The following is a 24,366-nucleotide window of genomic DNA, read 5'->3' on the forward strand; positions in this document are numbered from 1 at the left end:
TGTTTCTGTTTCATTTTCATTTAATATTGGCTAACACTGCAACATAATTAAAATTACAGCAAAAACCCAGTTTGAATTTAAATTTTCAAGTTTAGGTAGCACATTATAACTTTGAAAATGGAAACTCATTCCACATTGTTTCATTATAATTCCCAGATATACTTGACAATGCACTGAAATTATTTGTCAAAAATTTGTTTAAATTAGCCTATTTTTGTTTAAATATTGGCAGTCCATAACTTCCGTACCAGCAGAGTGTCACTAACCAGGGGGGAGTGTCGAGCTGGGCCTGAGGAAAGAAAGTAAATAAGCGCTTACAGTTAAGAAAAGTGTCAAATCAGTTCTTTAAATCAAAAACAGGTAGTCCTGATTATGATTGGCTGAGCCGCGTCAGAAGCCGTTTTGAAAATACTCTAAACACACCTGTGACCGCATTACAACAGCATTACTGCGCCAAATTGTTTCAAAATCTCAGATTTTGTTGTTAATTTTGATTTACTGGGTGGGTTAAATCTGAATATGTGGTAGAAAGAGATGGACAGGATGGAGAAGAGAAACTCACGACAAAACATCCCATCACCAAGTGTTAACGGAGGCAGACTTTCAGAAAATCGAGCACTTTGAGGCACTGAATCCAAACACACCTGGGGGGCTTGTCAAAAAAAGTCTAGTTCAATGTGCAGCTGCATATCAGACGCAGAGCGAAAGAGGACAACCGCCAACTGAAGCCCAAATCATTTATCATCCGCCAGGATGAAAACGGTCAGAAATATGCAACGCTGTCATTCAATGAATGCACAAATAACCCACAAAGATGTCGGCGAAAGAAACCAAGAGAGCCTACGGACATTTATGTTTGATCAGCCAGGAAACTCAGTGAGTCCTGTCGCTTCGCTGGAGAAATACATCTCGTTTTATACCAGCGTTTGATCTCCATCCAAAGCGGACAAACTACACCGTCGATCAATAGTAAGTTAACGATGTAACTTTTTTTTTCTTTTTCTTCAGAGTAGCGTGGTTACTCTAATGTTGAAATGGCTGGCAAGTGGCAGCTATAGCTATAAAGAAAGTGAGCATAATGTTTGTCGATGGTAGATACATATGTGGTTATAATGTAACTGTAACATGGGAACTTTTTTTTCTTTCTCCTAACGTTAGGTACACTAGAGACGGATTTGTAAAGAAGTCGGCACTGAGACAATCAACATCAACCACTGCTTGTGAAGCACCACTGTACAGAAACTCTGATGCTGACCCAGAGGCAAGAGAAATCATGTCAGTGACGGGGCATAAATGTGAACCGTCCCTGCAATCTTACTGGCGCCCAAACTACAACGAGAGAAGATGATGGAGCAACATCTTTGCTTCTGGAAAATGTGTGTGTGCTAACATAATTGAACATTACTTCAATAATTGCACATTTAATGGCGATATCCAGATAAATGTTAATAATCACCCCATCTTTAAGCATACTTTCCACTCTGTCTATGTGTTGCTGCATCTGTGTGTTGCTTGGCAACTATTCTGCTAAATGTACATTGCTTTGCGGAACGCTGATTATTTGTAATCAATACATTATTGCATTTTTTGTTGCTGTGTGTTTATTTTATGAAACTTGCCAGGTATACGTGGTAACCATTTTATAAAAGCAATAAGCCCCTTGAGGCCGTGGCCATTCATATATATATACACATATATATATATATATATATATATATATATATATATATATATATATATAGATAGATAGATAGATAGATAGATAGATGTTTTGCAAAAGGTATACATAGAGAAATCAAAACAGGAATCCAGCAGGTGATTTATCATGCTTTTCAACTAGATGGACATAAATCCTAGATTTGATGCTTTAGCCATAATTTATAGCAAATTCCTACTCGCTCTGTCTCTGTGTTGTAGTTTTTCCCATACAGGCTATTCTGAGGGAACAGACTAGATATTCAATTGCTTTATAGGTTTTGCAAAAGTATAGCCTACATAGAAAAAACATACTTTATCATATATGAAGCTGAGAGCACAACTAGAATCACTGCAATGAGTTTATTATATTTATCATTCATTAATGATACAGATACCCATTTTCATTGCCTAACAAAAAAGAATGGAATGACAGACATATTACAGGTGTAAAACTCAATGAACAGCAGACAGAAAGCCATTTATACATATTTCTGTCACAATACATTAGAATTAATCTTTGTGAAAAGTTAGATGAGGCTTTTATGTCACTGACTCAATAACATGAAGCAGTATTTCTTCTGCTTGTAGAAAAGGTCACATTTTATTTACTCCACAGACTCTGTCTGTACTATATTTCCTTAAAATGTCAATAGCATTTTTTATTTGGACAGAGGTTTATGTCCCGTACACAGTTGACTCAATACTAACATGCTCACAACACATCTCTTTTACCACAGTGAAGGCCTCATTTCAGTGATTCTACCATGTCTCTTTACATTATGTTGGTGTCACAGGAGTCAGGCTGCAGTATTTGAAGTGTAACAGTGAGTTTAATCGATTTTCTGAATGAAGGGTAGAAAAAAACATAGATCACAGGGTTTAGACAGGAGTTAAAATAGAACAGACATGCCACAAAGGCTTCGGATGAAGCAGTGAGCAAGGTGTCCTGGCCTGTAAGGGTGACACAGAAATATGGGCAAATGCATATTAGAAACGCAACTATAACAATACCAAGAGTCCTGGCTGCTTTCATTTCAGACTTTTTAGCAGTTACAGGCTCTGAACGCTGGAGTGTGACCGTTGCAATATGTGACTGCAGGGCACGAGCCTGAGACACAGCCACAATAAATATTCTCATATACAGAACAAAAATGACAGCACTGGGGATAATGAAGGTTAAAATAAGATCTATAATTCGTTCAATAAAGTTAAAGCTTATAACACAATCTCCAGAACAGGATCTATATCTGCTAGGATGTCTCAGGTGATCCTTCATCAGCAAACTGAAACATAATACAGAACACATCCAACACAGACAAATACAGATTTGAATTCTTTTTAGAGTGATTTTGATGGGATAATGCAGAGGGTCACAAATAGCCACATAGCGGTCAACTGAAATGAGCACCATAGTTCCTACTGAGGCAGAGGTAATAATGTATGTCAGATACTGACACAAAGCACACATGACATCACTGAGGTACGAGCAGCCGTCTATAAGCACAATTTGAAAGAATATGATGAGGCCCACGAAGAAATCTGAGACAGCCAGAGAGAGGAGGAGGAGGTTGGTGGGAGTGTGAAGCTGTCTGGAGATAAGAGAGCCACATACTAAAATTAATTCAATAGCAAATTCAAAGCATTTTTAGAAAAATAACCAATTTTAATGATCAGTCTTTGTATAAGTACCACTTTTATAAAAGGAAAAAATATTTGGCTACTTGAAGTGGGAGATGGAGATGATGACCAGCAGGTTGAGAGTTGCAGTGAGCAGAGAGATGCAGGACAGCAGAATGTAAATAAGCAGATATTCAGAGTCAGAAAGCTTTGGCCTCGTGCAGGAGTTGTTGAGTTGTAGAACGCAGAGCTCAGCTCCTTCCATCATCAAAGAGAGAGGAGGAAACGAGAATCTGCAAAGTTCTGACACCTTTTTGACCAACGTTCAGACGTTACATAAATTGTCTGAGTCTATCATCCCTCCTCTAACATTCTGTCTTATTTGAAGACTGATGTCCCTCCTCCCTCCCTCTGTACATCATCTACATTAGTCTCTGCTGACATGAGCCTTTCTAAGTTATGTCCAATCAGATGAATTTGCAACAGGTGGACTCCAATCAAGTTCTATAGATATCTAGAGGATAATCAAAGACAACAGGATGCACCTGAGCTCAATTTGGAGTGCCATACCTAGCAGAGGCTCTAAATGAAGGGGTTAGGCCACATTCTTGAACCCTGCATGAAAAAAGGCAGCCATCACCACAACTGGACTCATTGTCCATTTTTGCAAATACCACCATCTTGGATTTTGATGAGCCAGTGATGTAGATTGAGAAATGCATCGTGGGATAGCTTGGGAACATCACAGCAAAAGCAAGCCATTCAAGACAGTGAGATTAATAGAAAAACAGGGTATAAATGAAAAGACAGAAATTATTTGTTTGAATTAGTTTTGTTTTAATATTGGCAGTCCATAACCTCCATACCAGCAAAGTGCTACTAACCTGGGCCAAATGTTTTTAAAGGAACTGCTCAGCATTTTGGAAATACACATATTTGTGTTCTCTTTGAGAGTTAGATGGCAGGATCAATTTCACTCTCATGTCTGTGTTTTAAATTTGGATTTATTGGCTTAGCAGAAAGACTGGAAACAGGGGGAATCATCTAGCCTGGCTCTGTCCAAAAATTTCACAAAACATCTGCCTACAAGCACCTCTAAAGATGACAAATTAACACGTTATCTAGTTTGTTTTACCTGTACAAAAAACAAGGTCTAAAAACAACACATTTCAGTTCCAAGAAGGATTATGGTGACCTTGATCTATTTTGCATATTTTGGCTCAACAGCATTTAATGACTTTATTTCAGTGTGTAGTAAATTTAAACATAACTACTGAAATGATGCTAAAATATGTTACAGTACCAGTCAGAAGTTTAGACTCTGAATGGGAAGGTGTGTTCAGACTTTTGACTAGTACTGTATATGCAGCCTATTTAAAAAATCTCTAAACAACATTTAGTCCAGTTTTAAAATCTTGTCTTGACATGAAAACTATGATAGGAATGTACTCACCATGAGAAATATTAGAAGATTATTGATTGATCAGTGTCTGATGTACCTAAAGCTTCATGCACAGTTGTTTTTTTTTATTATTTATTACAGTGATGTGCAATAAACTCTTCAGTGCAGAGGAACTCTTCTGACAACAGCTGTCTTATCAATGTTGACAAAAAAAGGACTGGCAAAAATGAAGGAACACTGCATAGCTTTTATTCAGAGATATGGATTAATTTATGCTAAGTAATATTGAAATGTGAGGACAGAGATCACGCTACAAATAGTAACAATTGATTTCACATAAAACAGTAACGGTAGCAGCCAGTAAAGATTTGATCTCCCTCTCCTGATGTAAACCAAATTCATGCACTATGATATGTCCCTGTGTGTGGCCTTTAAATGATTGTGAACAAAAGACGTGTATTTGTTGTCTGTAATAAAAGCTGAGCTTGTGTTTCATATATGATATGATATGATAATTTCATATTAACTAATAGGCAGAAAAGAAACACATAATAATGGCAAACCAATCAGGTGTACATTTGGCCAATTCACCAGTTCACAGAAGAGACACTATTATTTCATTAGTTTAATGAACACACACACACTGAAAACCTGAGGAGAGGAGGAAAGGAAAAATGACGGCCCATATTTAGTGCTAATTTAAAGACAGAACGCTGAATTGGAATGAAAAAATGACCCATGTAATCATAGCCATTACATCTCCTACTCATGATTGGCCTGGATGCCATGACAACATCTACAGACAAAACACTGAACTAAGATCATTGACTTGATGATGCTGCTTCACACCTATAAAGCTTTTTTTTTTTTGCAATTTAGGTGAATTGTTTATGGAACTGTTATGTGTAGCAAAGGCAGACTTCCGCCAGGTTCAGAGGCTACGTGAACAAACAGTAGTAGTAGGATTTCACTTCTTTTTGTCATTTTTTACTCAAAATGTCAACTTGTCAAATACATCCGTACATGTTTGAGCCTGAATCCGATCTGAAATCTGTGGGTGGACAACATGAACAACCCATGGAACAAACTTAGCAACAACTTTAGCAATAAAATCTACAGAGTGGACGGCTGTTTGTGGGCATGCATGAACAATCTGTTGGTTTGAGGGAGAACGAGATGTAACTTTGCAAATGGAGTATGAGAGCAGGCTGAAGCCTAGGTTTTGACTTGAAGCAGCATTCTTACAAACGTTCACTATTTTGGCACTTTTGAGGGGGGCACAGTTTCGCAATGTATATGCAGGGCTGCCAATTTTTGACTTCAGCTTGGAGTGAGATTTGTTCCCAACAATGAAGATAATGTTTAAATTACTGTGTGATTATGTTTATGTTTCAATGATTATTAGCAAAGTATATTAATCACAAGACTAATGACTTGTTGAGAATTCACGACATGAATATCAATGTCGTTACATTAATGATGTTAGAATGGAATGTTTTATAGAGACCAAGATTAATCTAGTGTTTAATATACATACACATAGACAGTATACAATTAAAGGACAGTAAAGAACAGGTTTTCCACTTGATTCTATGTGTCTTTGCACAAAAACTAATTAATACATTCACCTTCCATAAAGAGCATCTCAGTTTAAAGACAAAGTTTAAACACCCTAGTCTGTCTTTACAATATTTTAGCATCACGGGAGCCAGTCTTCAGTATCTGAAGCGTAAAAATGAGTTTAATAGATTTTCTGAACCAAGGGTAGAAAAAGGTATAGATCACGGGGTTCAGACAGGAGTTGAAGTGTGCCAGCCAGATATCAAAAGCTGCATATGAAGCATTGACTGTAGTGTCTTCACCTGCCAGAGCTGGGTAGTAGTATGGGCAGAAACAAATCAGAAACACAACTACAACAATACCAAGAGTCCTGGCTGCCTTCATCTCAGTTTTCTTCACAGTTACAGCCCCTGAGCGCTGAGCTGAAACAGCTGCAATGTGAGACCGAATGGCACGAGCCTGAGACACAGCCACCACAAATACTCTGGTATACAGAATTATGATGACAGTAATGGGAATAATAAAGGTGAAAACAAGGTCAACAACTCCTGCAATGTAGTTGATGACAACCACACACTCTCCCAAGCAGGAATTGGACCTTCCTGGTTGTTCCAGGTGATCATTTAAAAGGAGAATCCGATAGAAGACAGAACAAATCCAACACAAACACACACAGATTTCTGCTCTTCTCTTAGTGACTTTGGTGGGGTAATGCAGAGGGTCACAAATGGCTATGTAACGGTCAAGTGACAAGAGCACCATATTGGCTACCGAGGTAGAGGTAATGATGTAGTCTACAACATAATACAGAGTGCACACAATATCACCAAGAAACCAGCAGGCTTCTATGTAGATGATTTCAACAGGCATCAGCAGGAGACCCACAAGGAGATCTGAGACAGCCAGAGAGAGGAGGAGGAGGTTGGTGGGGGTGTGGAGCTGCCTGGACAGGGAGAGTATAATCAATATATTGTAATCATACAGACATAACAAACAATCTGTAAATAGAATAATGCAGCAATATAATAATTACTTCACAGTAAATCACTGTCACAAACAAAACAAAGCAGTAGACGTAACATTTATATACCACATCAAAACAATGTCTTCTCCTAGGTCAAGCTATTTATGTAAATTATAACATTTCAGCTTATGTTGGAGAGTTTATATCATTTAGTTTATATTATATATGCCTGAAGTGGGAGATGGAGAGGATGACCAGCAGGTTAAGAGCAACAGTGACCAGAGAAATGGAGGACAGCAGAACATATATCAGCATGGCCTCAGTGTGAGGATGTGTGGGTTTCTTGCAGGAAGAGTTCAGGTGTGGAAAGCAGAGTCCAGCTCCCTCCAGGGTCTCCATCATCATTGAGGAGAAGCTCCAGAACCCTTGCAGCTTATTGGCCGAAGCTCTCTATCACACAGCTCTTTTATCACTCTCCTCCCTTTGCCTCCCCCTAACTATAGCTCATGTTTTCTCTTACATGGAGCCTGATGGCCCTCCTCCCTCAATCTATTCATCATACTTTTTTTTCCCATCTTGTCTTGGTACCTGCTCTTTTTTTCTCTTTCTGTTTGCATCTAACATTTCCATTACATCCTGATAATATTTTAAAATCTTGTGATAACAGTTTCAGCAGTTAGGTCCGAAAGCAATATCAGTTTCTTGGCCACATGGTCAAAGAAATCCACAAAAAGCTGAACATCACAAACATACTTGACGTATTATGGCCTTGTGGCTAACATGTTAGCAAACAGTCGCCTATTTACACATCCACCAGACATGGAGCAACATCAGCATTAATTATGAGTTATGTCTCTGGTCACCTGATGTATGTGTAAGTCCATTATTCACTCACATTTTGCTTTGGTTTGGTCTCCACCAACTTCTGAAAGACTGTATACTGTATATGGCCCTTTAGCAGCTAAATGCTCGTGTTCACCAGTTACATCATTCATTTGCTGAAAACTGCTGTGTGGTGCAGCTGCAACAGCACTGATTGGAGCAATGAGACTATGCTATAAAGCAGTGGTGGGACCAAGTCATTTTTTGGCAAGTCTCAAGTAAATCTCAAGTCTTCAGTAATTATTTATTAAACCTTAAATCAGTTCTTTACTTTCTCCTTGTATTTCTTTCAACACCATTACATTCTGCAATTCTTCCTCACTTCTGTCTCCTCTCTCCTAATTCCTTCACTCATTCTGAAAATGTAAAAAGCCTTCATTTTAAAAGTCTGAGTGAGCATATTCATTCATTTTCAAAAAAAAAGAAAAAGAGATAAACCTGATCCAAAAGAGATACAAGGATAATTGGACCCAGCAGCAACAGCAGCAGCATAACACAATATGAAGCTGCTGTGGTCAAGAATAGCGTGCAGCAACTTCATAATAATGTCCTGAGAGTGAATGTAAAGTCTAAACATGGAATACTCTAAAGAAAAAATCTATTTCTTGGATCTCACTATTTATAAAGATGATGACAATGGTTTACATACCACTTTATTTCGCAAAAAAACAGAAATTCTCTACTTCATTATCATTCCTTCCACCCTCCACATCAAAAAAAAGAATATCCCATATGGACAGTTTCAAAGAGGCAGGCGGATTTCTGACTCTGACTCTGACTTTGAGAAGCAGGCCAAAAGCCTATCAGAGCTACTCAAGGAAAGGTCTTATAAGCTACATATTATTTCCACTGCTTTAGAAAAAGTCTGATATATAAACCGCAGCAATCTATTGTGCAAGTCTGACAAACAAGAGAGGAATTCCTCCAATTAATTTTTTGTCACGCGTTGTAACACTAAATCTCAGAAAATTAAACATACCATTCATTCTAATTGGGCTATCTTAAAAAGTGACCCTAATCTGAGAGTTTTTCCCAGAACCACCAGTTATATCCTACAAACAAGCTTCTACTATAAAAGAAAAATTGGTTACAGTTATCTACCAGCACGTAAAGAGGACATGTGGTTAAAGAGGCCCTCGGGTACTTTCAAGTTTTATTAACACATGCAAGCACTGTTCAAATGTGATTCAAACAAAGACATTTACTGATCTGAAAACAGGACAAAAGTACAATCAAAGAGACTTTATAAACTGTAACACTTCTTTTGTTGTATACCGTCTCACATGCCCATGTAACTGTTTCTGTATAGGACGCACTAAAAGATGCCTTAAGGACAGACTTTCAGAACACAAATATGTGATCAGAACCCAGAATGTGGACTACCCCATGGCCAAACACTTCAAAGAGGTACATAATAGTAATGATTCCTTGTTGAGGATAGAGGGTTTAGAATTACTAAAGATGTCCATCAGGGGTGGTGATCGTTTACGCAGACTTCTCAAAAGGAAACTTTTTAGATTTTCAAACTTGATGCAATGGTATATCCTGGTTTAAATGAGGAGATTGATTACACACCTTTTCTATAAATGTAGAGTATCATTCATGTGTATGGTTACATAATTTAAGTAATTGATTATTTTTGGAAATGTATTGATTTGATGTATACAATCTTAATGTTGTTTTGGTCATTTATTTCTCATTTTTGTGCAGGATATTTCCTGAGTACTTGAAGAGGCGTGCCATTTTAAACATGGCTTCTCATTGTGATCCATTTCCTGTCAAACACCTGCGTTCACTCAATAATCAGGATTGGGTGATACCCCCTGCCAAGTTTATAAAAGGTTTGCCTGTTGTTTGTTCACCCCTGTACTCTGATGAAGACCTTTATGATTGAAACAGGTCAGTTTTTTAATTGTAAGTAGCCATGTTGAATAAAGACTTTTTCACTTAATCCCAGAGTTTTTCCATTCCTGCTCCACGCATGAGTGCCTGAAGTTTGTTTTTTCCTCCCAGTTTAGTACTGTGCCAGAAAGTCCCACCAACTTTTCCAGTCTGTCTAGTAATATGTTGTGGTCAACCGTGTCAAATGCGGCACTGAGATCCAGTAATACTAATACTGTAATTCTGCCACTGTCAGTGTTTTAAAATAAAACATAATGATGTGTGATTTTAGAAGACGATTGCAGTGTGCACGCACATCCAAACCAAAGAGGAGGACAGGTGTTGGGCAGAAAGCGAGCAAATCATAAAATGAACAAATAAACAGCCCGTCCACTGCAGTGTGTGAGCTGTTTATTCGTTTATTTCATGATTTTAGAAGACCACTTCACTGTAGATCTGTTGTCAGTTTATTTTATTTTATCATACATACACACATACAGCCAGTGAAACCATTAGAATCTGTTAGTGAAAGCACCAAACTGGACACCTGACAAAAAGTGTGTGGAGAATTCTGACTTCAGACTGCTGTTGCTGGATGCTTTTCTTTTTTTCAATTAACTGGTTCCTCCAGAACTTGCAGATCTTTTCATCATCAACATTCTCTCCTTTAAAAACTTACATATTTTATGGATGTGACTGTACTAACTGAGAAGCATGTATGAGATTAAATAGTAAATGATTTACATTATATGTACCATTACAGTCACCACAAGATGCTCATCTTCCAGCTCCTGAATTGTTATACACTATGAAAAAAAACAGCTTTTAAAAAGATTTGTATAAATACTTAAACAGCCTTTTCACTCATTCTACAGTTTCTGGCTACAGTATGTTGGCCTCACAGGAGTCAGGCTGCAGTATCTGAAGAGTAACAATGAGTTTAATAGCTTTTTTAAACCAGGGGTAGAAAAAGGCATATATGACGGGGTTTAGACAAGAGTTAAAATACATGAGAAAAATCATGAAGGCCTCAGTTGTAGAACCGACCAAGATGTCCTGGCCTGTGAGAGACACACAGTAATATGGAGAGAAACACATCAGAAACACAATTATAACAATACCAAGAGTCCTGGCTGCTTTAATCTCAGATTTCAAAACAGTTATTTTCACTGAATGCTGGAGTGAAACAGCTGCAATGCCAGACCTCATAGCACGAGCCTGAGACACAGCCACCACAAATACTCTCATATACAGAACTATGATGACAGAAATGGGAATGATGAAGGTCAAAACAAGGTCAACAGCCCCTGCAATATTTACCACACATTCTCCATAGCAGGAATTATACCTGCCTGGTTGCTTCAGGTTATCATATAAAATGATAATGCTATAGAAAACAGAACAAATCCAACACAGGCAAATACATATTATAACTATTTTTTTAGTGACTTTTGTGGGGTAATGCAGAGGGTCACAAATAGCCACATAGCGGTCGACTGATATGAGCACCATGTTTCCAACGGAGGCAGAGGTTATTATGAAAGGTAAAACATAATACAGAGCACACATGATGTCACCCAGGATCCAGCAAGTCTCTGTCAAGAGGATTTCAACGGGCATCACCAGAAGGCCCACAAGAAAGTCTGAGACAGCCAGAGAGAGGAGGACGAGGTTGGTGGAAGTGTGGAGCTGCCTGCAGTGAGAGAACATCATCACTGTGAATATAATAATAACAGTTGTGGTTATGAAAAAAGAGCAGTAATGATTCACCTTGTAACAAAATTTAGTGTGTGGCTGCTGTAAGCTCTAGTCACATTCAAAGGTTTTATTGAAAAACCAGGATAAAACACACAAAACCACCTCTTTCTCTGGAATTTTCACAATATATTAGTTAGTATGCTGAAATGCTTATTTCTGCCTGAAATGGGAGATGGAAATGACGACCAGCAGGTTGAGGGCTGCAGTGAACATAGAGATGACGAACAGCAGAATGTAAATAAAAATAGCAGAATGAGGAGGTTCTGACTTCCTGCAAGATGAGTTGAGGAGTTGTGGAAAGCAGAGTTCAGCTTCCTCCAGGGTGTCCATCATCAGTGAGAGGATAAGCTGCTGAGCTCTGGCAAATTTCTGACCAAATCTCTTGGTCACACAGCTCATTTATCTCTCTCCTTGCTCCCCTGTCTCAGAGAGACATAAAAGCTTTGCGCAACATACTCTTCATCAGCATCTTCATCATCACCCTTTCTTTGAATGCCTCTCTCACTTTCTGAGGTTGATCATGTCATGTTGGGAACTGAATAGAGTAATGAAAAGCTACACTCTGTCTCTAATTTTCTTTCTTTTCCCCTTTCTATCACAAACAAAAAATGTCAGCCTATTTCTCATTATTAAGTAACTAGCAAAGACCTGCGAACATTTAGCTACAATTATAGCACAGTATTATGAGAAAAGAACATAATATCAGACTATTATTTCTAACATACTGCTGTCAGATGTTTACTAAGTTACTTGAATGAGCAACACAAGGATTGATTTGTGTGATATCTAAATTAGTATTTCCAAACAGTATGTTTTACTTTTACAAGAGAAAAGGCTTTAAGGATGGAGGACTAATGTGAGTTTAGAAAAAAACACTTCCCCACTCATGAGAGAAAAACCGAGCCGCTAACATTACCCAAAACTTAATTATGGCAGATTTTGGGTGCGTTGCTTGGGCCCGGTCACACCAGCATTTAATACAGCTAAATTTTGCTGCATAATCAATTAGCAATTAGTGGATGCCTTTGCAGGAGTGAGTCAAATCTGCAAGTTTTCACATCAAGTTCAACTATGGACACATGACCTTGCACTGTTGACCAATTGCTTGACAGTCCAGACCTTTGAGTAAACAGAGTAACAAATAGAAGAAGCTACAGTCACTTATTACCTGTGTTGCATCATCTAGCTTTATGTAACCTCTTCTGTTGTTGTATAACATTCTCCACATTATCAAATGGCTGAAAAATTGCCAACTGTTAAAACTTCTGCCTAAAGTATTGTACAAAAGGAATATCATTATGAACACTTCATTAGTGTTAAATCCACAAGTAGGTTAGCAAAATCTCCAAAACTTGATAAAGATCAAGATCTTCATATCTTCAGCAGATGGCAAATCGGTAACTTTCTGTCACACCCTGCCTGGACTTTGGGTGTTTTTTGGTCTTTTTATGTTCTTGTGTTCTTTGGGGTCTGCTGGTTTGAACTTCTGTTTAGTCCTTCAGGTCATATGGGTTTTCTTGGGTGGCCATGGCTCGTATCTTCACCCTCGTCAATGCACGTGATGCTGTGATGCCGGCATGGGCAGCCTGACCAGGTGATTACAGACTGTGGATCAACAGTTTGACTATGAAACATTGAGAGTTTGCAAAGGAATGGAACTTCGAACATGTCATGTCATAACCCAGACACCCAACGTCTAATAGGAAAGTTGAGTTGGCTGTGAAGATAGTAAAAAACCGTGCGAGAAAGCAGCCAGTGTGGGTAACAACCCATGGTTAGCCATTGTGCAGTGGAGAAATACACCCACAGAGGGCATGCATTGCAGTCCAGCACAAAGACTGATGGCTCGGTGACTGAAGGCTCCTCTCCCAGTCACTGAAGCTGTCTATTGACCAAGATATCAGAATGAAGCCTCTACCTGGAGACAGGACTGGCAGGTGGAGGAAAGGAGTATAATCGGGTGGACCTGAGGCCAGCAGAGATGGAGACTCTCTGACACCACCCTGAATAACACAGCAAGCAGCACAGTAGTCCGGCCCAAACCACAATGGACAAGGATAAGGACAGTGACACTGTGGACAGTGACACGAGCGGTTCATAATTTGAAATATGGACTATTGAGTGAGACTTTAAACTCAGTGTTTTTATTACATAATCAGTCATGTAAAGGTTTTTGTCAACTATAAAAAGGGAGATAATAAGGGACTGTTGGGCCAAGCCCCCCCTCTAGTGTTGTGTGAATGGTTTTGCAGTATACACACACCAGCTGCTGTCTCCTGTGTGATTATTTACACAAAAAATTCCAGCTTTCTGTGTGCATCTTTAGGATGCCCCTACCCCATAACTGCTCGCATTTTGTAAAAAGGACTTCTGAGTAAACGTTGGATTAAATAGAAATGCAATGCTGTTGGGTTTTTCAAACAAAATGGTTTGTACTGTGATAATATATCAAACTCTTTGTAAATCGTAATTTTCTGAATAGCTAGATAACCCAAAGTAAGAAATATGTCTCATGTGTCATTTGCTAACTGACTCTTTAATCATGCTTGCATCATGTGTTGATGTGTAGAGGCTGCATCACACATGTTTAAGGTCATGACAGATATGATCTCTTTAAAAAATCAGTTTACCTTATTTGTTAAGCAATGATTGCATCATGTTTTGATGTGAAGACACTGCATCATGTTGCTGTTTGTGTTTTTTCTTAACACCTCTGATTGCAGTGATGTCATCATCTGACACTAATGCAAGCAGGTGTGAAACCCCTTGCCAGAGAGGCTTGTTTGTGTATGTGTGTTTGTGTTATGTGTGTAGGACTTTGTACTAATGTACAGTGAGTACAACAAAAAATATACTGCCAGCTCCAGTCTAGGTACCATCCTGAAAAATGAATAAATAAGTAAATAAATGAGTAAAATAAAAATTGAAACTGTTAGCTTTGTGTCAAACTTGAACTGCTATACAAAGGCAAAACACTGCACACATGCAGCACAAAGTAAGCATGCAGTGTGGACATCATCCAACTTCAGAAGTGTACCGACCCTCCCACCCCTTCGCATTGTAGCCAGTGTGTAGTTCATGACCTGGTCATATAAACTTTTGTCTCTGTATCACTGTACATGGAAAATATTTCGACATTTTCTCTGGGATTTTCAGTCACCCTTCAAAAAAGTTCTTCTAGATAGCTGTCTGGTCAGCTGGTACCATTACTGAGGAAAACAGTATTTTTGGCACTCATGGACCAGTTTACATTTCTGTCAGAGGTAAACGGAACTTATGTCAAACACACAAGTTGATCAAGAGAAATGTCCGTCTTCCATGAGCAATTCAAGCAAGTAAGGTGTCTATATGAACATTGACATGTGTTTTTTTTTGGGGGGGGGGGGTGTTGCTATACACATGACTCCTGTTCATGCTGGCTATTAAAGGGAACCCTTAATCATTGTAAGTGATGGGGATAAAATCCACAGTCCTCCTTCCATGCAATAATCTATTCCAAAGTTTATTTGAAGAAAATGAGGCTTCAGCTGTTCAAATTAATTGAATCAAGTCCATATCTTTCAAAGTTACAGTCTTTTCAGTGCTAAATTCTCTCTTTTTGTTACGATCCGTCCACTGCAGCTGAACAGGAAAATGTTTGCCAAGACACAAGGAGGGAATTTTTTCACTAAAAAGACTGTAACTGTGGAAGATGTTAAATTTATTTGACTAACGCAGATGGCTGAAGCCTCAAATTATCTTCAGATAAACTTAAAAAATATATTTTTGCACAGAACTGTGGATTTTGTCCATCACTTACATTCTAAGTGCATTTGGAGGGAATCCTCTAATGCTTAGTATGAACAAGAAGAATGATTACAGCGAGCAAATCCTGTTTCAGTGTCCATTTGGGCACCTGACATTTGTTTTCAGACAGACTTGAAAAATTGTAACCTACCCTTTAATGACACAGTAGCTGCAGCCTACATGCATCAATAAATGAATTGTTGTTTGTTTGTACACACTGAACAATTACTTATTACATTGTTCAGAGTGTCGTTTTTACTTCTCAGAATTGTGATTCATGTGTATGGCTCAATAACTAACACTTTATGTTCATTTTTAAGTGATTTGGGTTATCAAATACCTTTTAAGCGAAGATTATATCATCTATTGTTGTGTGGAGGTTGCATCACAAATGTTTATGGTGTTTACTATTAACTTTGAATAGTTGGTCTACTTAGAAATGAATGCATCATGTGTTGATGTAAGACCTTGTTTTGTCTTACATTAACACATTTAATTGCAATGATGTCATTATCTGTCACTAATGACAGCAGGTGTGAAAACTTAGCCAGCAGGAGCAGCTAATGAGCTACAGAGTTGTCCATTGCCCAATGGATCTTGGTAACAAAGTGTGTGTGTGTGTGTGTGTGTGTGTGTGTGTGTGCGTGCGTGCGTGCGTGCGTGCGTGTGTGCATGCGTGTGTGTGTGTGTGTTAACAGAAGTAAGTTGACATGATCATCATTATCAGTACAAAAGTTAAGAGCAAAGAATACTCCAAGACCTTGAAAGAAAGCTAAATACAGGTTTTAATGAAACATGGAGGAATAGAACAACTGATTTATATTTTAATGAATCAATAAAATAAAATCTAACTGTTTTTCAAGATATGGATATCAATATGAGCAACTGTAGGGGACAGTGCTTCGATAATGCAGCAAATATGTCAGACATGTACAAAAGATTACAAGCTTGCATGAAAGACAATCCTCTAGTGGAGTGCTTGCGCAGCACACAAACTAAATCTGGTTGGAGTTAACAGTGTCATCTGCTGCATGGAGACAGCTGAATTTTTCCATTTTGTGCAAATTTGTTACTTCTGCTCCAAGTCAGCTGTTAGATGGAAAGATGGTGACTGCAGAATTGCAGCCAAATTAAAACGAGCGTATTGAAAATTCGAAATCCCTCTCTGATACCAGATGGACTGCACATGCACAAGCGACACAGGCACTTAAGTCAACATTCAAGTTGCCATTGCAGATGACATTAAACAAAGTGTAATGGCAAGAAATGAAGCCAAGTCTTTGCAAAAAAGAAATAGCTCTTCTGTGCCACATATGGAATTGTGTTCACCAGCGTTTTCAAAAAGCAAGTGTAGCATTACAGGCTGTGGAGTTGGACCTGTCCAATGCTGTGGATCTGGTAAGATTGTTGAGGCAGTATGTTGCAAGCTTGAGAGATCAGTTTGAGGCTAAGGCTAAAATTATGTCTCCAACAGTGCCACAAGTTTACAAAGAATGACACAATGTAAGAAGAAGCAAAAAAACACACCGATGAATCCATATCATCTGAAGTTGACTTAACAGGAAGTTTTTCACCAGTGTGTTTTTGACCATCATGGACAGACTAGATGCAGAAATGGATCAGAGATATAATTCATATGAGGACCTCAACAACATTTTTGGACCCCTGAATAACTTTGCGACCCTTTCTGCTGAGTAGATGCGCAGCCCAGCAGCTGATCTCCAGAGGAGATATGCAACTAACCTGGAGCTGTTTCTCTGCACAAGAGTTACAGTCCCTGCAGGCCATCTTCCCGAATTCAAAGCTCTTATAGGACATTGCAGGCAACACAGAAAAGCTAAAACAATTTTTATAAACAGTAGCGACCCCTCCACCTCTGCCAGATAACCTTGGTGAATTAAAATAGCTACAGTCCTCAGGAGAGGAGCTCACCTGCATTCACCCAGGTCTTCCATAGAAATAAAAAAACCAAAATCACGAGATTTAGAGAGGGGGGTTTCGGGGTGGGTGTGTGCTGAGTAAATAGGACTGGACTGCATGTTGAATATTAGTGGACAGCATTTGGCTACACCGCTTATAGAGATGAATCCTGTCTCTTCTGAAGAGAGAAGCACAACCCCAGAACAAGTGAAAATTATCAATAAAATCCATGTTGTGAGATCTGCATGCGGACTGGAGCCAGGTGTGCAGGCTGAGAATGCAGCTAAAACGATCAGCTCCGCAACCAAGTGTGGGAATCGGGTCAGAGATAAAAATAGACATTACACAGTCTTTTAAAACATTAAAAAGGAGGGCAAAATCAATTTCGGTGTGCTCAGACTCTTGGTGTGATGTGTCATTCATCCCCAATGGCCACAGAAGCTGAGACCAATTGTGTCAGCAGGTGGGAGGGTGATCAGGCCTCTAGGACAGAAAGACTGGAGGACCATAAATGGGAAATATGTTTTGCCTGAGCAGCAGCTACGGAGACAAAGCTTTCAATCAGCTGATCTTTTTCCAAAGCTCTGGTTTCAGGTGGTGGAATCATCCTTTAAACTGTGAGCACTGTTTGCAGTCTACACACACAGCCATTATATCTGAGTATAGTCCAGAAAAACTCACAAAACAACATGGCCAAATTTTCCAAAGAGGTCTCATCCACTCCAAAGTAAAGAAACTGGTAATTAAAACACTGAACAAGAAAAGTCACAGCTTAAAAGTCAATATTTATCTGATGGTGTTCAGGGAGCGGCTACAGTCTGAGCTGCCACTCATGTTTGTTCAGCTTGATTCATGAATAACTTAAAATCCAGCCATCAGATGACTAAAAACCTTCATCCAGTTAAAAGATGCTTATTTGAAGGAAAAAATCCTGGGTAATAACCATGTTTTTTCCAGTCTATACCAATATACAGATTATTCAAAACAAATACAGAAGCAGGTTTTCTAATTGTGCCCCTGTGGGTTGTTTCCCTTATAAATTTATTATTAGTTTTTATACTCCAAAAAGGATCTGAATTCCCAATATAAAATTCTCACAAAGTAGTTTGATGGAAAATATCTCCAGTTGCAGATGACAGCAGAATTTTAATACCTGACGGCATAGCATGAAAGACAATAGCAAATTCTATAGGAATTATAGGAATGTTATATTCTGATAAGAATTCATTATAAGTAAATATATGACCCTGCTTGTTAAACAATTGACAGACAAATAGTATGCCATTATCAGCCCATTTCTTTAAAAACATTGATTTGCGTTTGAAACATATATTCTGGTTATTCCAAATGTAGTATTTATGAGGGGGAAATGTATATATTAAGAAAGTAAGTGTCTAAATAAATTTGGATTTCTCAAGTACGTTTTGAGCCACTTAATTTTAAAAGTGGGAGTGTGAAAGTCTAAAACATTTACCTATGGTTTTACCATGACGCAGACACTTGTTGTTTTTCTGGGTATTATGGGCTGTTTTTGAAGGTAAATATCATGTGATAAACATTTAAAAGTGACGGGTGTCACTAATGTGATTGTATTTTGTTGGATGTTGACAGATATGTGGAACGTGTTTAGAGCATATTCATGTGAGGAACCTGATGTAATTGGTGTATGGTGTCCCAGCACCTCTGAGCTTGTGCTCCTGGACAGATGCACAACAGTTAGTATGTATTCAAATTCCACACATTCATTGTAAAATTTTATACAAGGCCTGTGAGTGTAAGATTGCTAATTGTGAATTTGTGGGCTCTTTCTGTTATAAGGATGAGCCATCATAGTTACTTTTGCACTCTTGTGCTAGCCTAGTTATTTTTGCAATCTTTTGTAGTGGATATTTTAGCACCAGTAGTGTATGGTAATCGATACTACTATTGTACTGAATACCGTGAAGAGCCTGGCTGTTACACCTTAAGTAGACTAGACAGGGCTGTGAGTGTTACAGTGCATAGAAGAGTCCTCAGCCGTTAAAGATTTTGTTTATTTACAAGAACTGCATATAAAGCAAAGGACCTTCTGCATATTTTGTTTTTAAAGCTTTTATTATTTTTTAAAATCTCAAGTGACTTAATTTTCCTGTTCAGAATAAAGACCCCAAAAAGACATTTCTGTGTCCTGTGCTGGTTTAATTTCACCAGGCTACATTTAACAGGACCTTAGTAAACAGGACTGCAACATAATGATGTGTGATTTTAGAAGAAGACCATTTCGCTGTAGATCTGTTGTCAGTGTATTTTATTTTATCATTCATGTCACACATACAGCAAGTGAAACCGTTAGAATAAGTTAGAGAAAGCACCAAACTGGACACCTGTAAATAAAAACAAATTCCCTGTTCACACCAGGCATTAAAATACATCTTGAGTGATCTGATCACAAGTGGACAGCTCTAAGTACAGGTGTGAATGCACCCAAGACGCATTGAGGACGTATTGAGATCCAATCACTCAGACCACATTCAGAGGTGGTTTGGCCCACAAATTGCCACATTCTTTTAGCAGTGTGTATGCAAATGTGTCCTGGACCACCTTAAAGGACCACCAACTCAAGTGACGTCTTCTGCATAAGCGGAGGTACGTATTCATTTGCGTGCCAATGGTGTCATATTGATGTGCAAAACAATGTCCGGTGACCAGAGAATATGAAGAAAACAGTCAAATTGTGGACATAGCAGTGCAATAGCAGTACAGTAACAGTACAGTTTTTGTCAGTACAGTACTTGTGTATTTGTCAGTGAATAAATACTACCACTCCTCAAGACCCAAGTGAAGTTCTCGTGTCTTGCTTGCTACCTGCTGATTAAAGTGAAGGGGGTTAGCCCCGAAGTTATTGACAATGGGTTAGCCTAACCTGACCAGGCTCAGTTAAGGTGGACTGACCTTTAAGGTCGACCAGCTATTCTCATTTTAGTGACAATCTCAGCCTCTAACAAATGTCTGACTGCTGAGTCTCTCCTGAGTTTTGCTCTCCTCTGCACCACATTTGGTCTTTGCAAACATAATGATGTATGTATTTATTTGCATATAGAGCGAGAGAATTAGATCCGATCACATTCTCATGCCACGTCTGAACTGATGTATTTAGAGCTGTTTGTCCACTTATGATCAGATCATCCAAGATGCATGTTAATGCCAGTTGTGAACAGGGCCAAAGAGTCTGTGGAGAATTCCGGCCTCAGACTGCTGTTGCTGGATGCTTTTTTTCCAGTTAACTGGTTACTCCGGAACTTGTAGAGCATTTTATCGTCAACATTATCTCCTTTAAAAACTTATATATTTTATGCTGTAGAAAAAGGCATGTGTGGGAATGAATTAGTAAATGATTTACATTATATGTACCATTACAGTCACCAAAAGATTCTCATCTTCCAGCTCCTGAATTGTTGTCTGTTTATAAAAACACTATGAAAAAAAAACAGCTTTTAAAAAGATTTGCATAAGTACGTATACAGCCTTCTCACTCATTCTACAGTTTCTGGCTACAGTATGTTGGCCTCACAGGAGTCAGGCTGCAGTATCTGAAGAGTAACAATGAGTTTGATAGCTTTTTTAAACCAGGGGTAGAAAAAGGCATATATGACGGGGTTTAGACAAGAGTTAAAATACATGAGAAAAATCATGAAGGCCTCAGTTGTAGAATGGACCAAGATGTCCTGGCCTGTGAGAGACACACAGTAATATGGAGAGTAACACATCAGAAACACAACTATAACAACACCAAGAGTCCTGGCTGCTTTAATCTCAGATTTCATAACAGTTATTTTCACTGAATGCTGGAGTGAAACAGCTGCAATGCCAGACCTCATAGCACGAGCCTGAGACACAGCCACCACAAATACTCTCATATACAGAACTATGATGACAGTAATGGGAATAATGAAGCCCAAAGCAAGGTCAACAGCCCCTGTAATATTTACCACACATTCTCCATAGCAGGAATTATACCTGCCTGGTTGCTTCAGGTTATCATATAAAAGGATAATGCTATAGAAAACAGAACAAATCCAACACAGGCAAATACATATTATAACTATTTTTTTAGTGACTTTTGTGGGGTAATGCAGAGGGTCACAAATAGCCACATAGCGGTCGACTGATATGAGCACCATGTTTCCTACGGAGGCAGAGATTATTATGATAGGTACAAAATAATACAGAGCACACATGATGTCACCCAGGATCCAGCAGGTCTCTGTCAAGAGGATTTCAACGGGTATCACCAGAAGGCCCACAAGAAAGTCTGAGACAGCCAGAGAGAGGAGAAGGAGGTTGGTGGAAGTGTGGAGCTGCCTGCAGTGAGAGATCATCATCACTGTGAATATCAGCAATATCAGTAGTAGTTTTGCAAAAAGCTGTATTGATAAAAATCACAGTATAACTTAATAGTAGACCAGCAACCAGTATGTAAAGACCTCAGGGCTAGCACATCTATGTGCAAGTCTGAAGCCACTTTATCCTGTAAATCAAACCACAATATATCGATATATTTGCTCAAGGTATGACGATTATCTGCCTCAAGTGGGAGATGGAGATGATGACCAGCAGGTTGAGAGCTGCAGTGAGCAAAGAGATGAAGGACAACAAAATGTAAATAAGCACAGTATTAGTGTTAGGGGGTTCTGGCTTCCTGCAGGAGGAGTTGAGTTGTGGAAAGCAGAGCTCAACTCTCTCCACAGTCTCAGCCATTAGAAAGATAGAAAGAGGAGAAGCTGCTGAGCTCTGGCAGCTTTCTGAACAATCTCTTGCTTACACAGTTCTTTTATCTTCTTGCTCCCCTCCTACTTGTCCATATCTTTTGGACATGGACCTCCCTCCTCTCTTTTTCTGTATGTCATAGGGCCCTATTTTCATGGTGCACAAGCAGCACTCCAGTCTTTCTGACCTTGAAATGTCTCGCTGCTGCTCTCTTATCCAGAAACTGTATCCTCACTCCTTCTCTCCCAGAGTATCCCCTGGGAGGAGAACCTATCTCCTCTTAGAAGGATAGATTTATCTTCCTGATGCCTGAAAACGGAGGAGGAACTTGGCACAACTGGAGAGAATAATCTAGTCTCAGTGTTTTGTCCATCCACTCCAATAATGTGCAGCTCTGACACCATTCTGCGTAAAACTGTGTCAGAGGACGGGCTGTCAGCCAGGAAGCTGTGACATTCCGATTTGGCCCCCTCCACCACCAGACCTTTCATAAATGGAAGACTGGCCCATGAGGGGCCAATATTGAAAGGTCTGAGCTGATGGAACGGTCTGTAAATGCATCACCATCAGCTGCCTCAACACAGCGTTAGATGTCGTGTCAGTGCATCTGTCACCATCTGTATTTCCCACAGAAATAACCGGAGGGGAGCGAGGCAGACTTGGTGTCTCCTCTCCACGGTCTGTGTGTGGGCCCAGGGCATTACTCTGTAAGAAGGAAGTAATGCCACCAGCCACGCTATCGTAAAACTGAGTGGTGAGCTGTGTATGCCGGTCCTGTGCAGGGCAGCAAAAACAGCAGGGGACAGTGCTGACACTAAGCAGACATGAGGCGTCCTCATAGCTTCAGGTTATCATATAAAAGGATAATGCTATAGAAAACAGAACAAATCCAACACAGGCAAATACATATTATAACTATTTTTTTAGTGACTTTTGTGGGGTAATGCAGAGGGTCACAAATTGCCCCGTGGCAGTATATTTTATCAAAATATTCTAGTGTGTCCCCATTCTGCACCAGAGGAGGCTTCCTGCTTGACATCCAGCCAGCCGAGGAATCAGGAGGGCTGCCAGGGCCTCTTGGTGGGGTCGGGGGGGGCTGCACTCTCAGGACGGAAACACCAGTCCTGCCACTGGTGACTTTGTTTTCAGCAGCGAAACAAAGACGGGTTGAACCACATGGGCTGGGCTGTAAAATCCTTCCCGAAGCCAGCTGACTAGTTTGAACAGCGTGGGGGGACAGAGAGAGCCCAACACGCTCTGCTGCCATGATCGCAACCTTCAGGAAATCATGGCAAACTGAAGTTGGCACCGGGTGACGAAGGTCAGCGAAGTTGCAGAGACAGAAGAGTTGTCATCATCTACCATTGGTGAAGCCTCGTGGAGATTCTCAGCTGAGACATCCAACGGTGGTGGTGGTGGTGGCAGCAGCTGCAACAGTGACGGAGGGCTGGATGAATTCATCTTCATCATGGAGATCAATCTCAAGCTCTGGTTTGCTCTTGTTGCAGTAAAGTGAGACGTCACACTGTTGCTGCTGTTGAGTCGAAGGAAGTGCTCGGCAATGCAGGCAGGGCGGTGGCTGCATCATGCCGCTCTCTGCGTGGTCCCATCTGAGGCACTTGAAGGACAAGATATGCCTGTCAGTGGCGGTGGTGAGACCGGGGTGCGACGGGCACAAACGAACTTGGAGCACCAACTCCATCCACGGGTAGGTAAGATCAGTGAGCTGATTTTACCGTCACTGAAGTGAGAAGGATAAGAGAGCAGCAGCAAGACACTGCCTTATATACTGTGAGACACGTAATTGGTAGGGGTGTCCTGACTGGCTGGTTACATACATGCAAATATCAGTGGGCGATTGCGTGCGTGTGACTGGAGAAGAGTATTACCCATGGAGTCCAGTAGAGGGCGGAGCCTGTGTGAGATAGAACTCCCTATTCTGCCTTTTTATGTGGGACAAGTGTTATTACCGTGGTTCATTAATGTGCATTGTAGCCTCCTTCCCAACTGTCTTTTTAGCACAGGTGTCGTCTCATGTTTTATTCCTTAAATGCATCACAGTGCAAATGCTGCTGTCACATCAGTTACCAAACAATGTGACAATTTATGATGTGAATTGCAGAATTATGGCTGAAATAGCATTAGTCTGAAG

General features: G+C 39.7%; 4 protein-coding genes and 2 long non-coding RNA genes across 6 annotated transcripts; 2 read left to right on the plus strand and 4 right to left on the minus strand.

The window, feature by feature from the left end:
* Positions 1-701: 701 nt before the first annotated feature.
* On the plus strand, positions 702-1,588 carry LOC122992587. Its single transcript, XR_006406074.1, has 2 exons — positions 702-969; positions 1,159-1,588. It is a non-coding gene; the product is annotated as an uncharacterized LOC122992587 (long non-coding RNA).
* Positions 1,589-2,356: 768 nt separating this feature from the next.
* On the minus strand, positions 2,357-3,580 carry LOC122992506 (trace amine-associated receptor 13c-like). Its single transcript, XM_044366328.1, has 2 exons — positions 3,420-3,580; positions 2,357-3,287 (listed from the first exon to the last, which is right to left on the minus strand). Exons 1-2 carry the CDS (start codon positions 3,578-3,580, stop codon positions 2,471-2,473), a joined length of 978 nt encoding a protein of 325 aa, XP_044222263.1. The 3' UTR covers positions 2,357-2,470.
* A 2,820-nt stretch (positions 3,581-6,400) lies between these two features.
* Positions 6,401-8,352, minus strand: LOC122992321 (trace amine-associated receptor 13c-like). The gene is made up of 2 exons (XM_044366086.1): positions 7,471-8,352; positions 6,401-7,220 (listed from the first exon to the last, which is right to left on the minus strand). The coding sequence occupies exons 1-2, from the start codon at positions 7,644-7,646 to the stop codon at positions 6,401-6,403; spliced, it is 996 nt and encodes a 331-aa protein (XP_044222021.1). The 5' UTR covers positions 7,647-8,352.
* Positions 8,353-8,861: 509 nt separating this feature from the next.
* LOC122992456 lies at positions 8,862-10,074 on the plus strand. The gene is made up of 2 exons (XR_006406054.1): positions 8,862-9,530; positions 9,834-10,074. It is a non-coding gene; the product is annotated as an uncharacterized LOC122992456 (long non-coding RNA).
* A 580-nt stretch (positions 10,075-10,654) lies between these two features.
* Positions 10,655-12,095, minus strand: LOC122992481 (trace amine-associated receptor 6-like). Its single transcript, XM_044366296.1, has 2 exons — positions 11,923-12,095; positions 10,655-11,697 (listed from the first exon to the last, which is right to left on the minus strand). Exons 1-2 carry the CDS (start codon positions 12,093-12,095, stop codon positions 10,887-10,889), a joined length of 984 nt encoding a protein of 327 aa, XP_044222231.1. The 3' UTR covers positions 10,655-10,886.
* An 8,903-nt stretch (positions 12,096-20,998) lies between these two features.
* On the minus strand, positions 20,999-22,205 carry LOC122992438 (trace amine-associated receptor 6-like). The gene is made up of 2 exons (XM_044366228.1): positions 22,033-22,205; positions 20,999-21,809 (listed from the first exon to the last, which is right to left on the minus strand). The coding sequence occupies exons 1-2, from the start codon at positions 22,203-22,205 to the stop codon at positions 20,999-21,001; spliced, it is 984 nt and encodes a 327-aa protein (XP_044222163.1).
* Between the last annotated feature and the right edge of the window lie 2,161 nt (positions 22,206-24,366).

Source organism: Thunnus albacares, chromosome 11 (genome assembly GCF_914725855.1).
Source record: "Thunnus albacares chromosome 11, fThuAlb1.1, whole genome shotgun sequence".
NCBI classification, from domain to species: domain Eukaryota; kingdom Metazoa; phylum Chordata; class Actinopteri; order Scombriformes; family Scombridae; genus Thunnus; species Thunnus albacares.

Excerpts from the sequence above, each read along its gene's own strand:
- LOC122992321 (XM_044366086.1), bottom strand. The coding sequence starts at position 7,646 with ATGATGATGGAGACCCTGGAGGGAGCTGGACTCTGCTTTCCACACCTG. Across the intron at positions 7,221-7,470 it reads CTCTCCATCTCCCACTTCAG|GCAGCTCCACACCCCCACCA; the intron begins GCATATATAATA and ends CTCCCTGTCCAG.
- LOC122992481 (XM_044366296.1), bottom strand. The coding sequence starts at position 12,095 with ATGATGGACACCCTGGAGGAAGCTGAACTCTGCTTTCCACAACTCCTC. Across the intron at positions 11,698-11,922 it reads ATTTCCATCTCCCATTTCAG|GCAGCTCCACACTTCCACCA; the intron begins GCAGAAATAAGC and ends CTCTCACTGCAG.
- LOC122992438 (XM_044366228.1), bottom strand. The coding sequence starts at position 22,205 with ATGGCTGAGACTGTGGAGAGAGTTGAGCTCTGCTTTCCACAACTCAAC. Across the intron at positions 21,810-22,032 it reads ATCTCCATCTCCCACTTGAG|GCAGCTCCACACTTCCACCA; the intron begins GCAGATAATCGT and ends CTCTCACTGCAG.
- LOC122992506 (XM_044366328.1), bottom strand. The coding sequence starts at position 3,580 with ATGGAAGGAGCTGAGCTCTGCGTTCTACAACTCAACAACTCCTGCACG. Across the intron at positions 3,288-3,419 it reads ATCTCCATCTCCCACTTCAA|ACAGCTTCACACTCCCACCA; the intron begins GTAGCCAAATAT and ends TCTTATCTCCAG.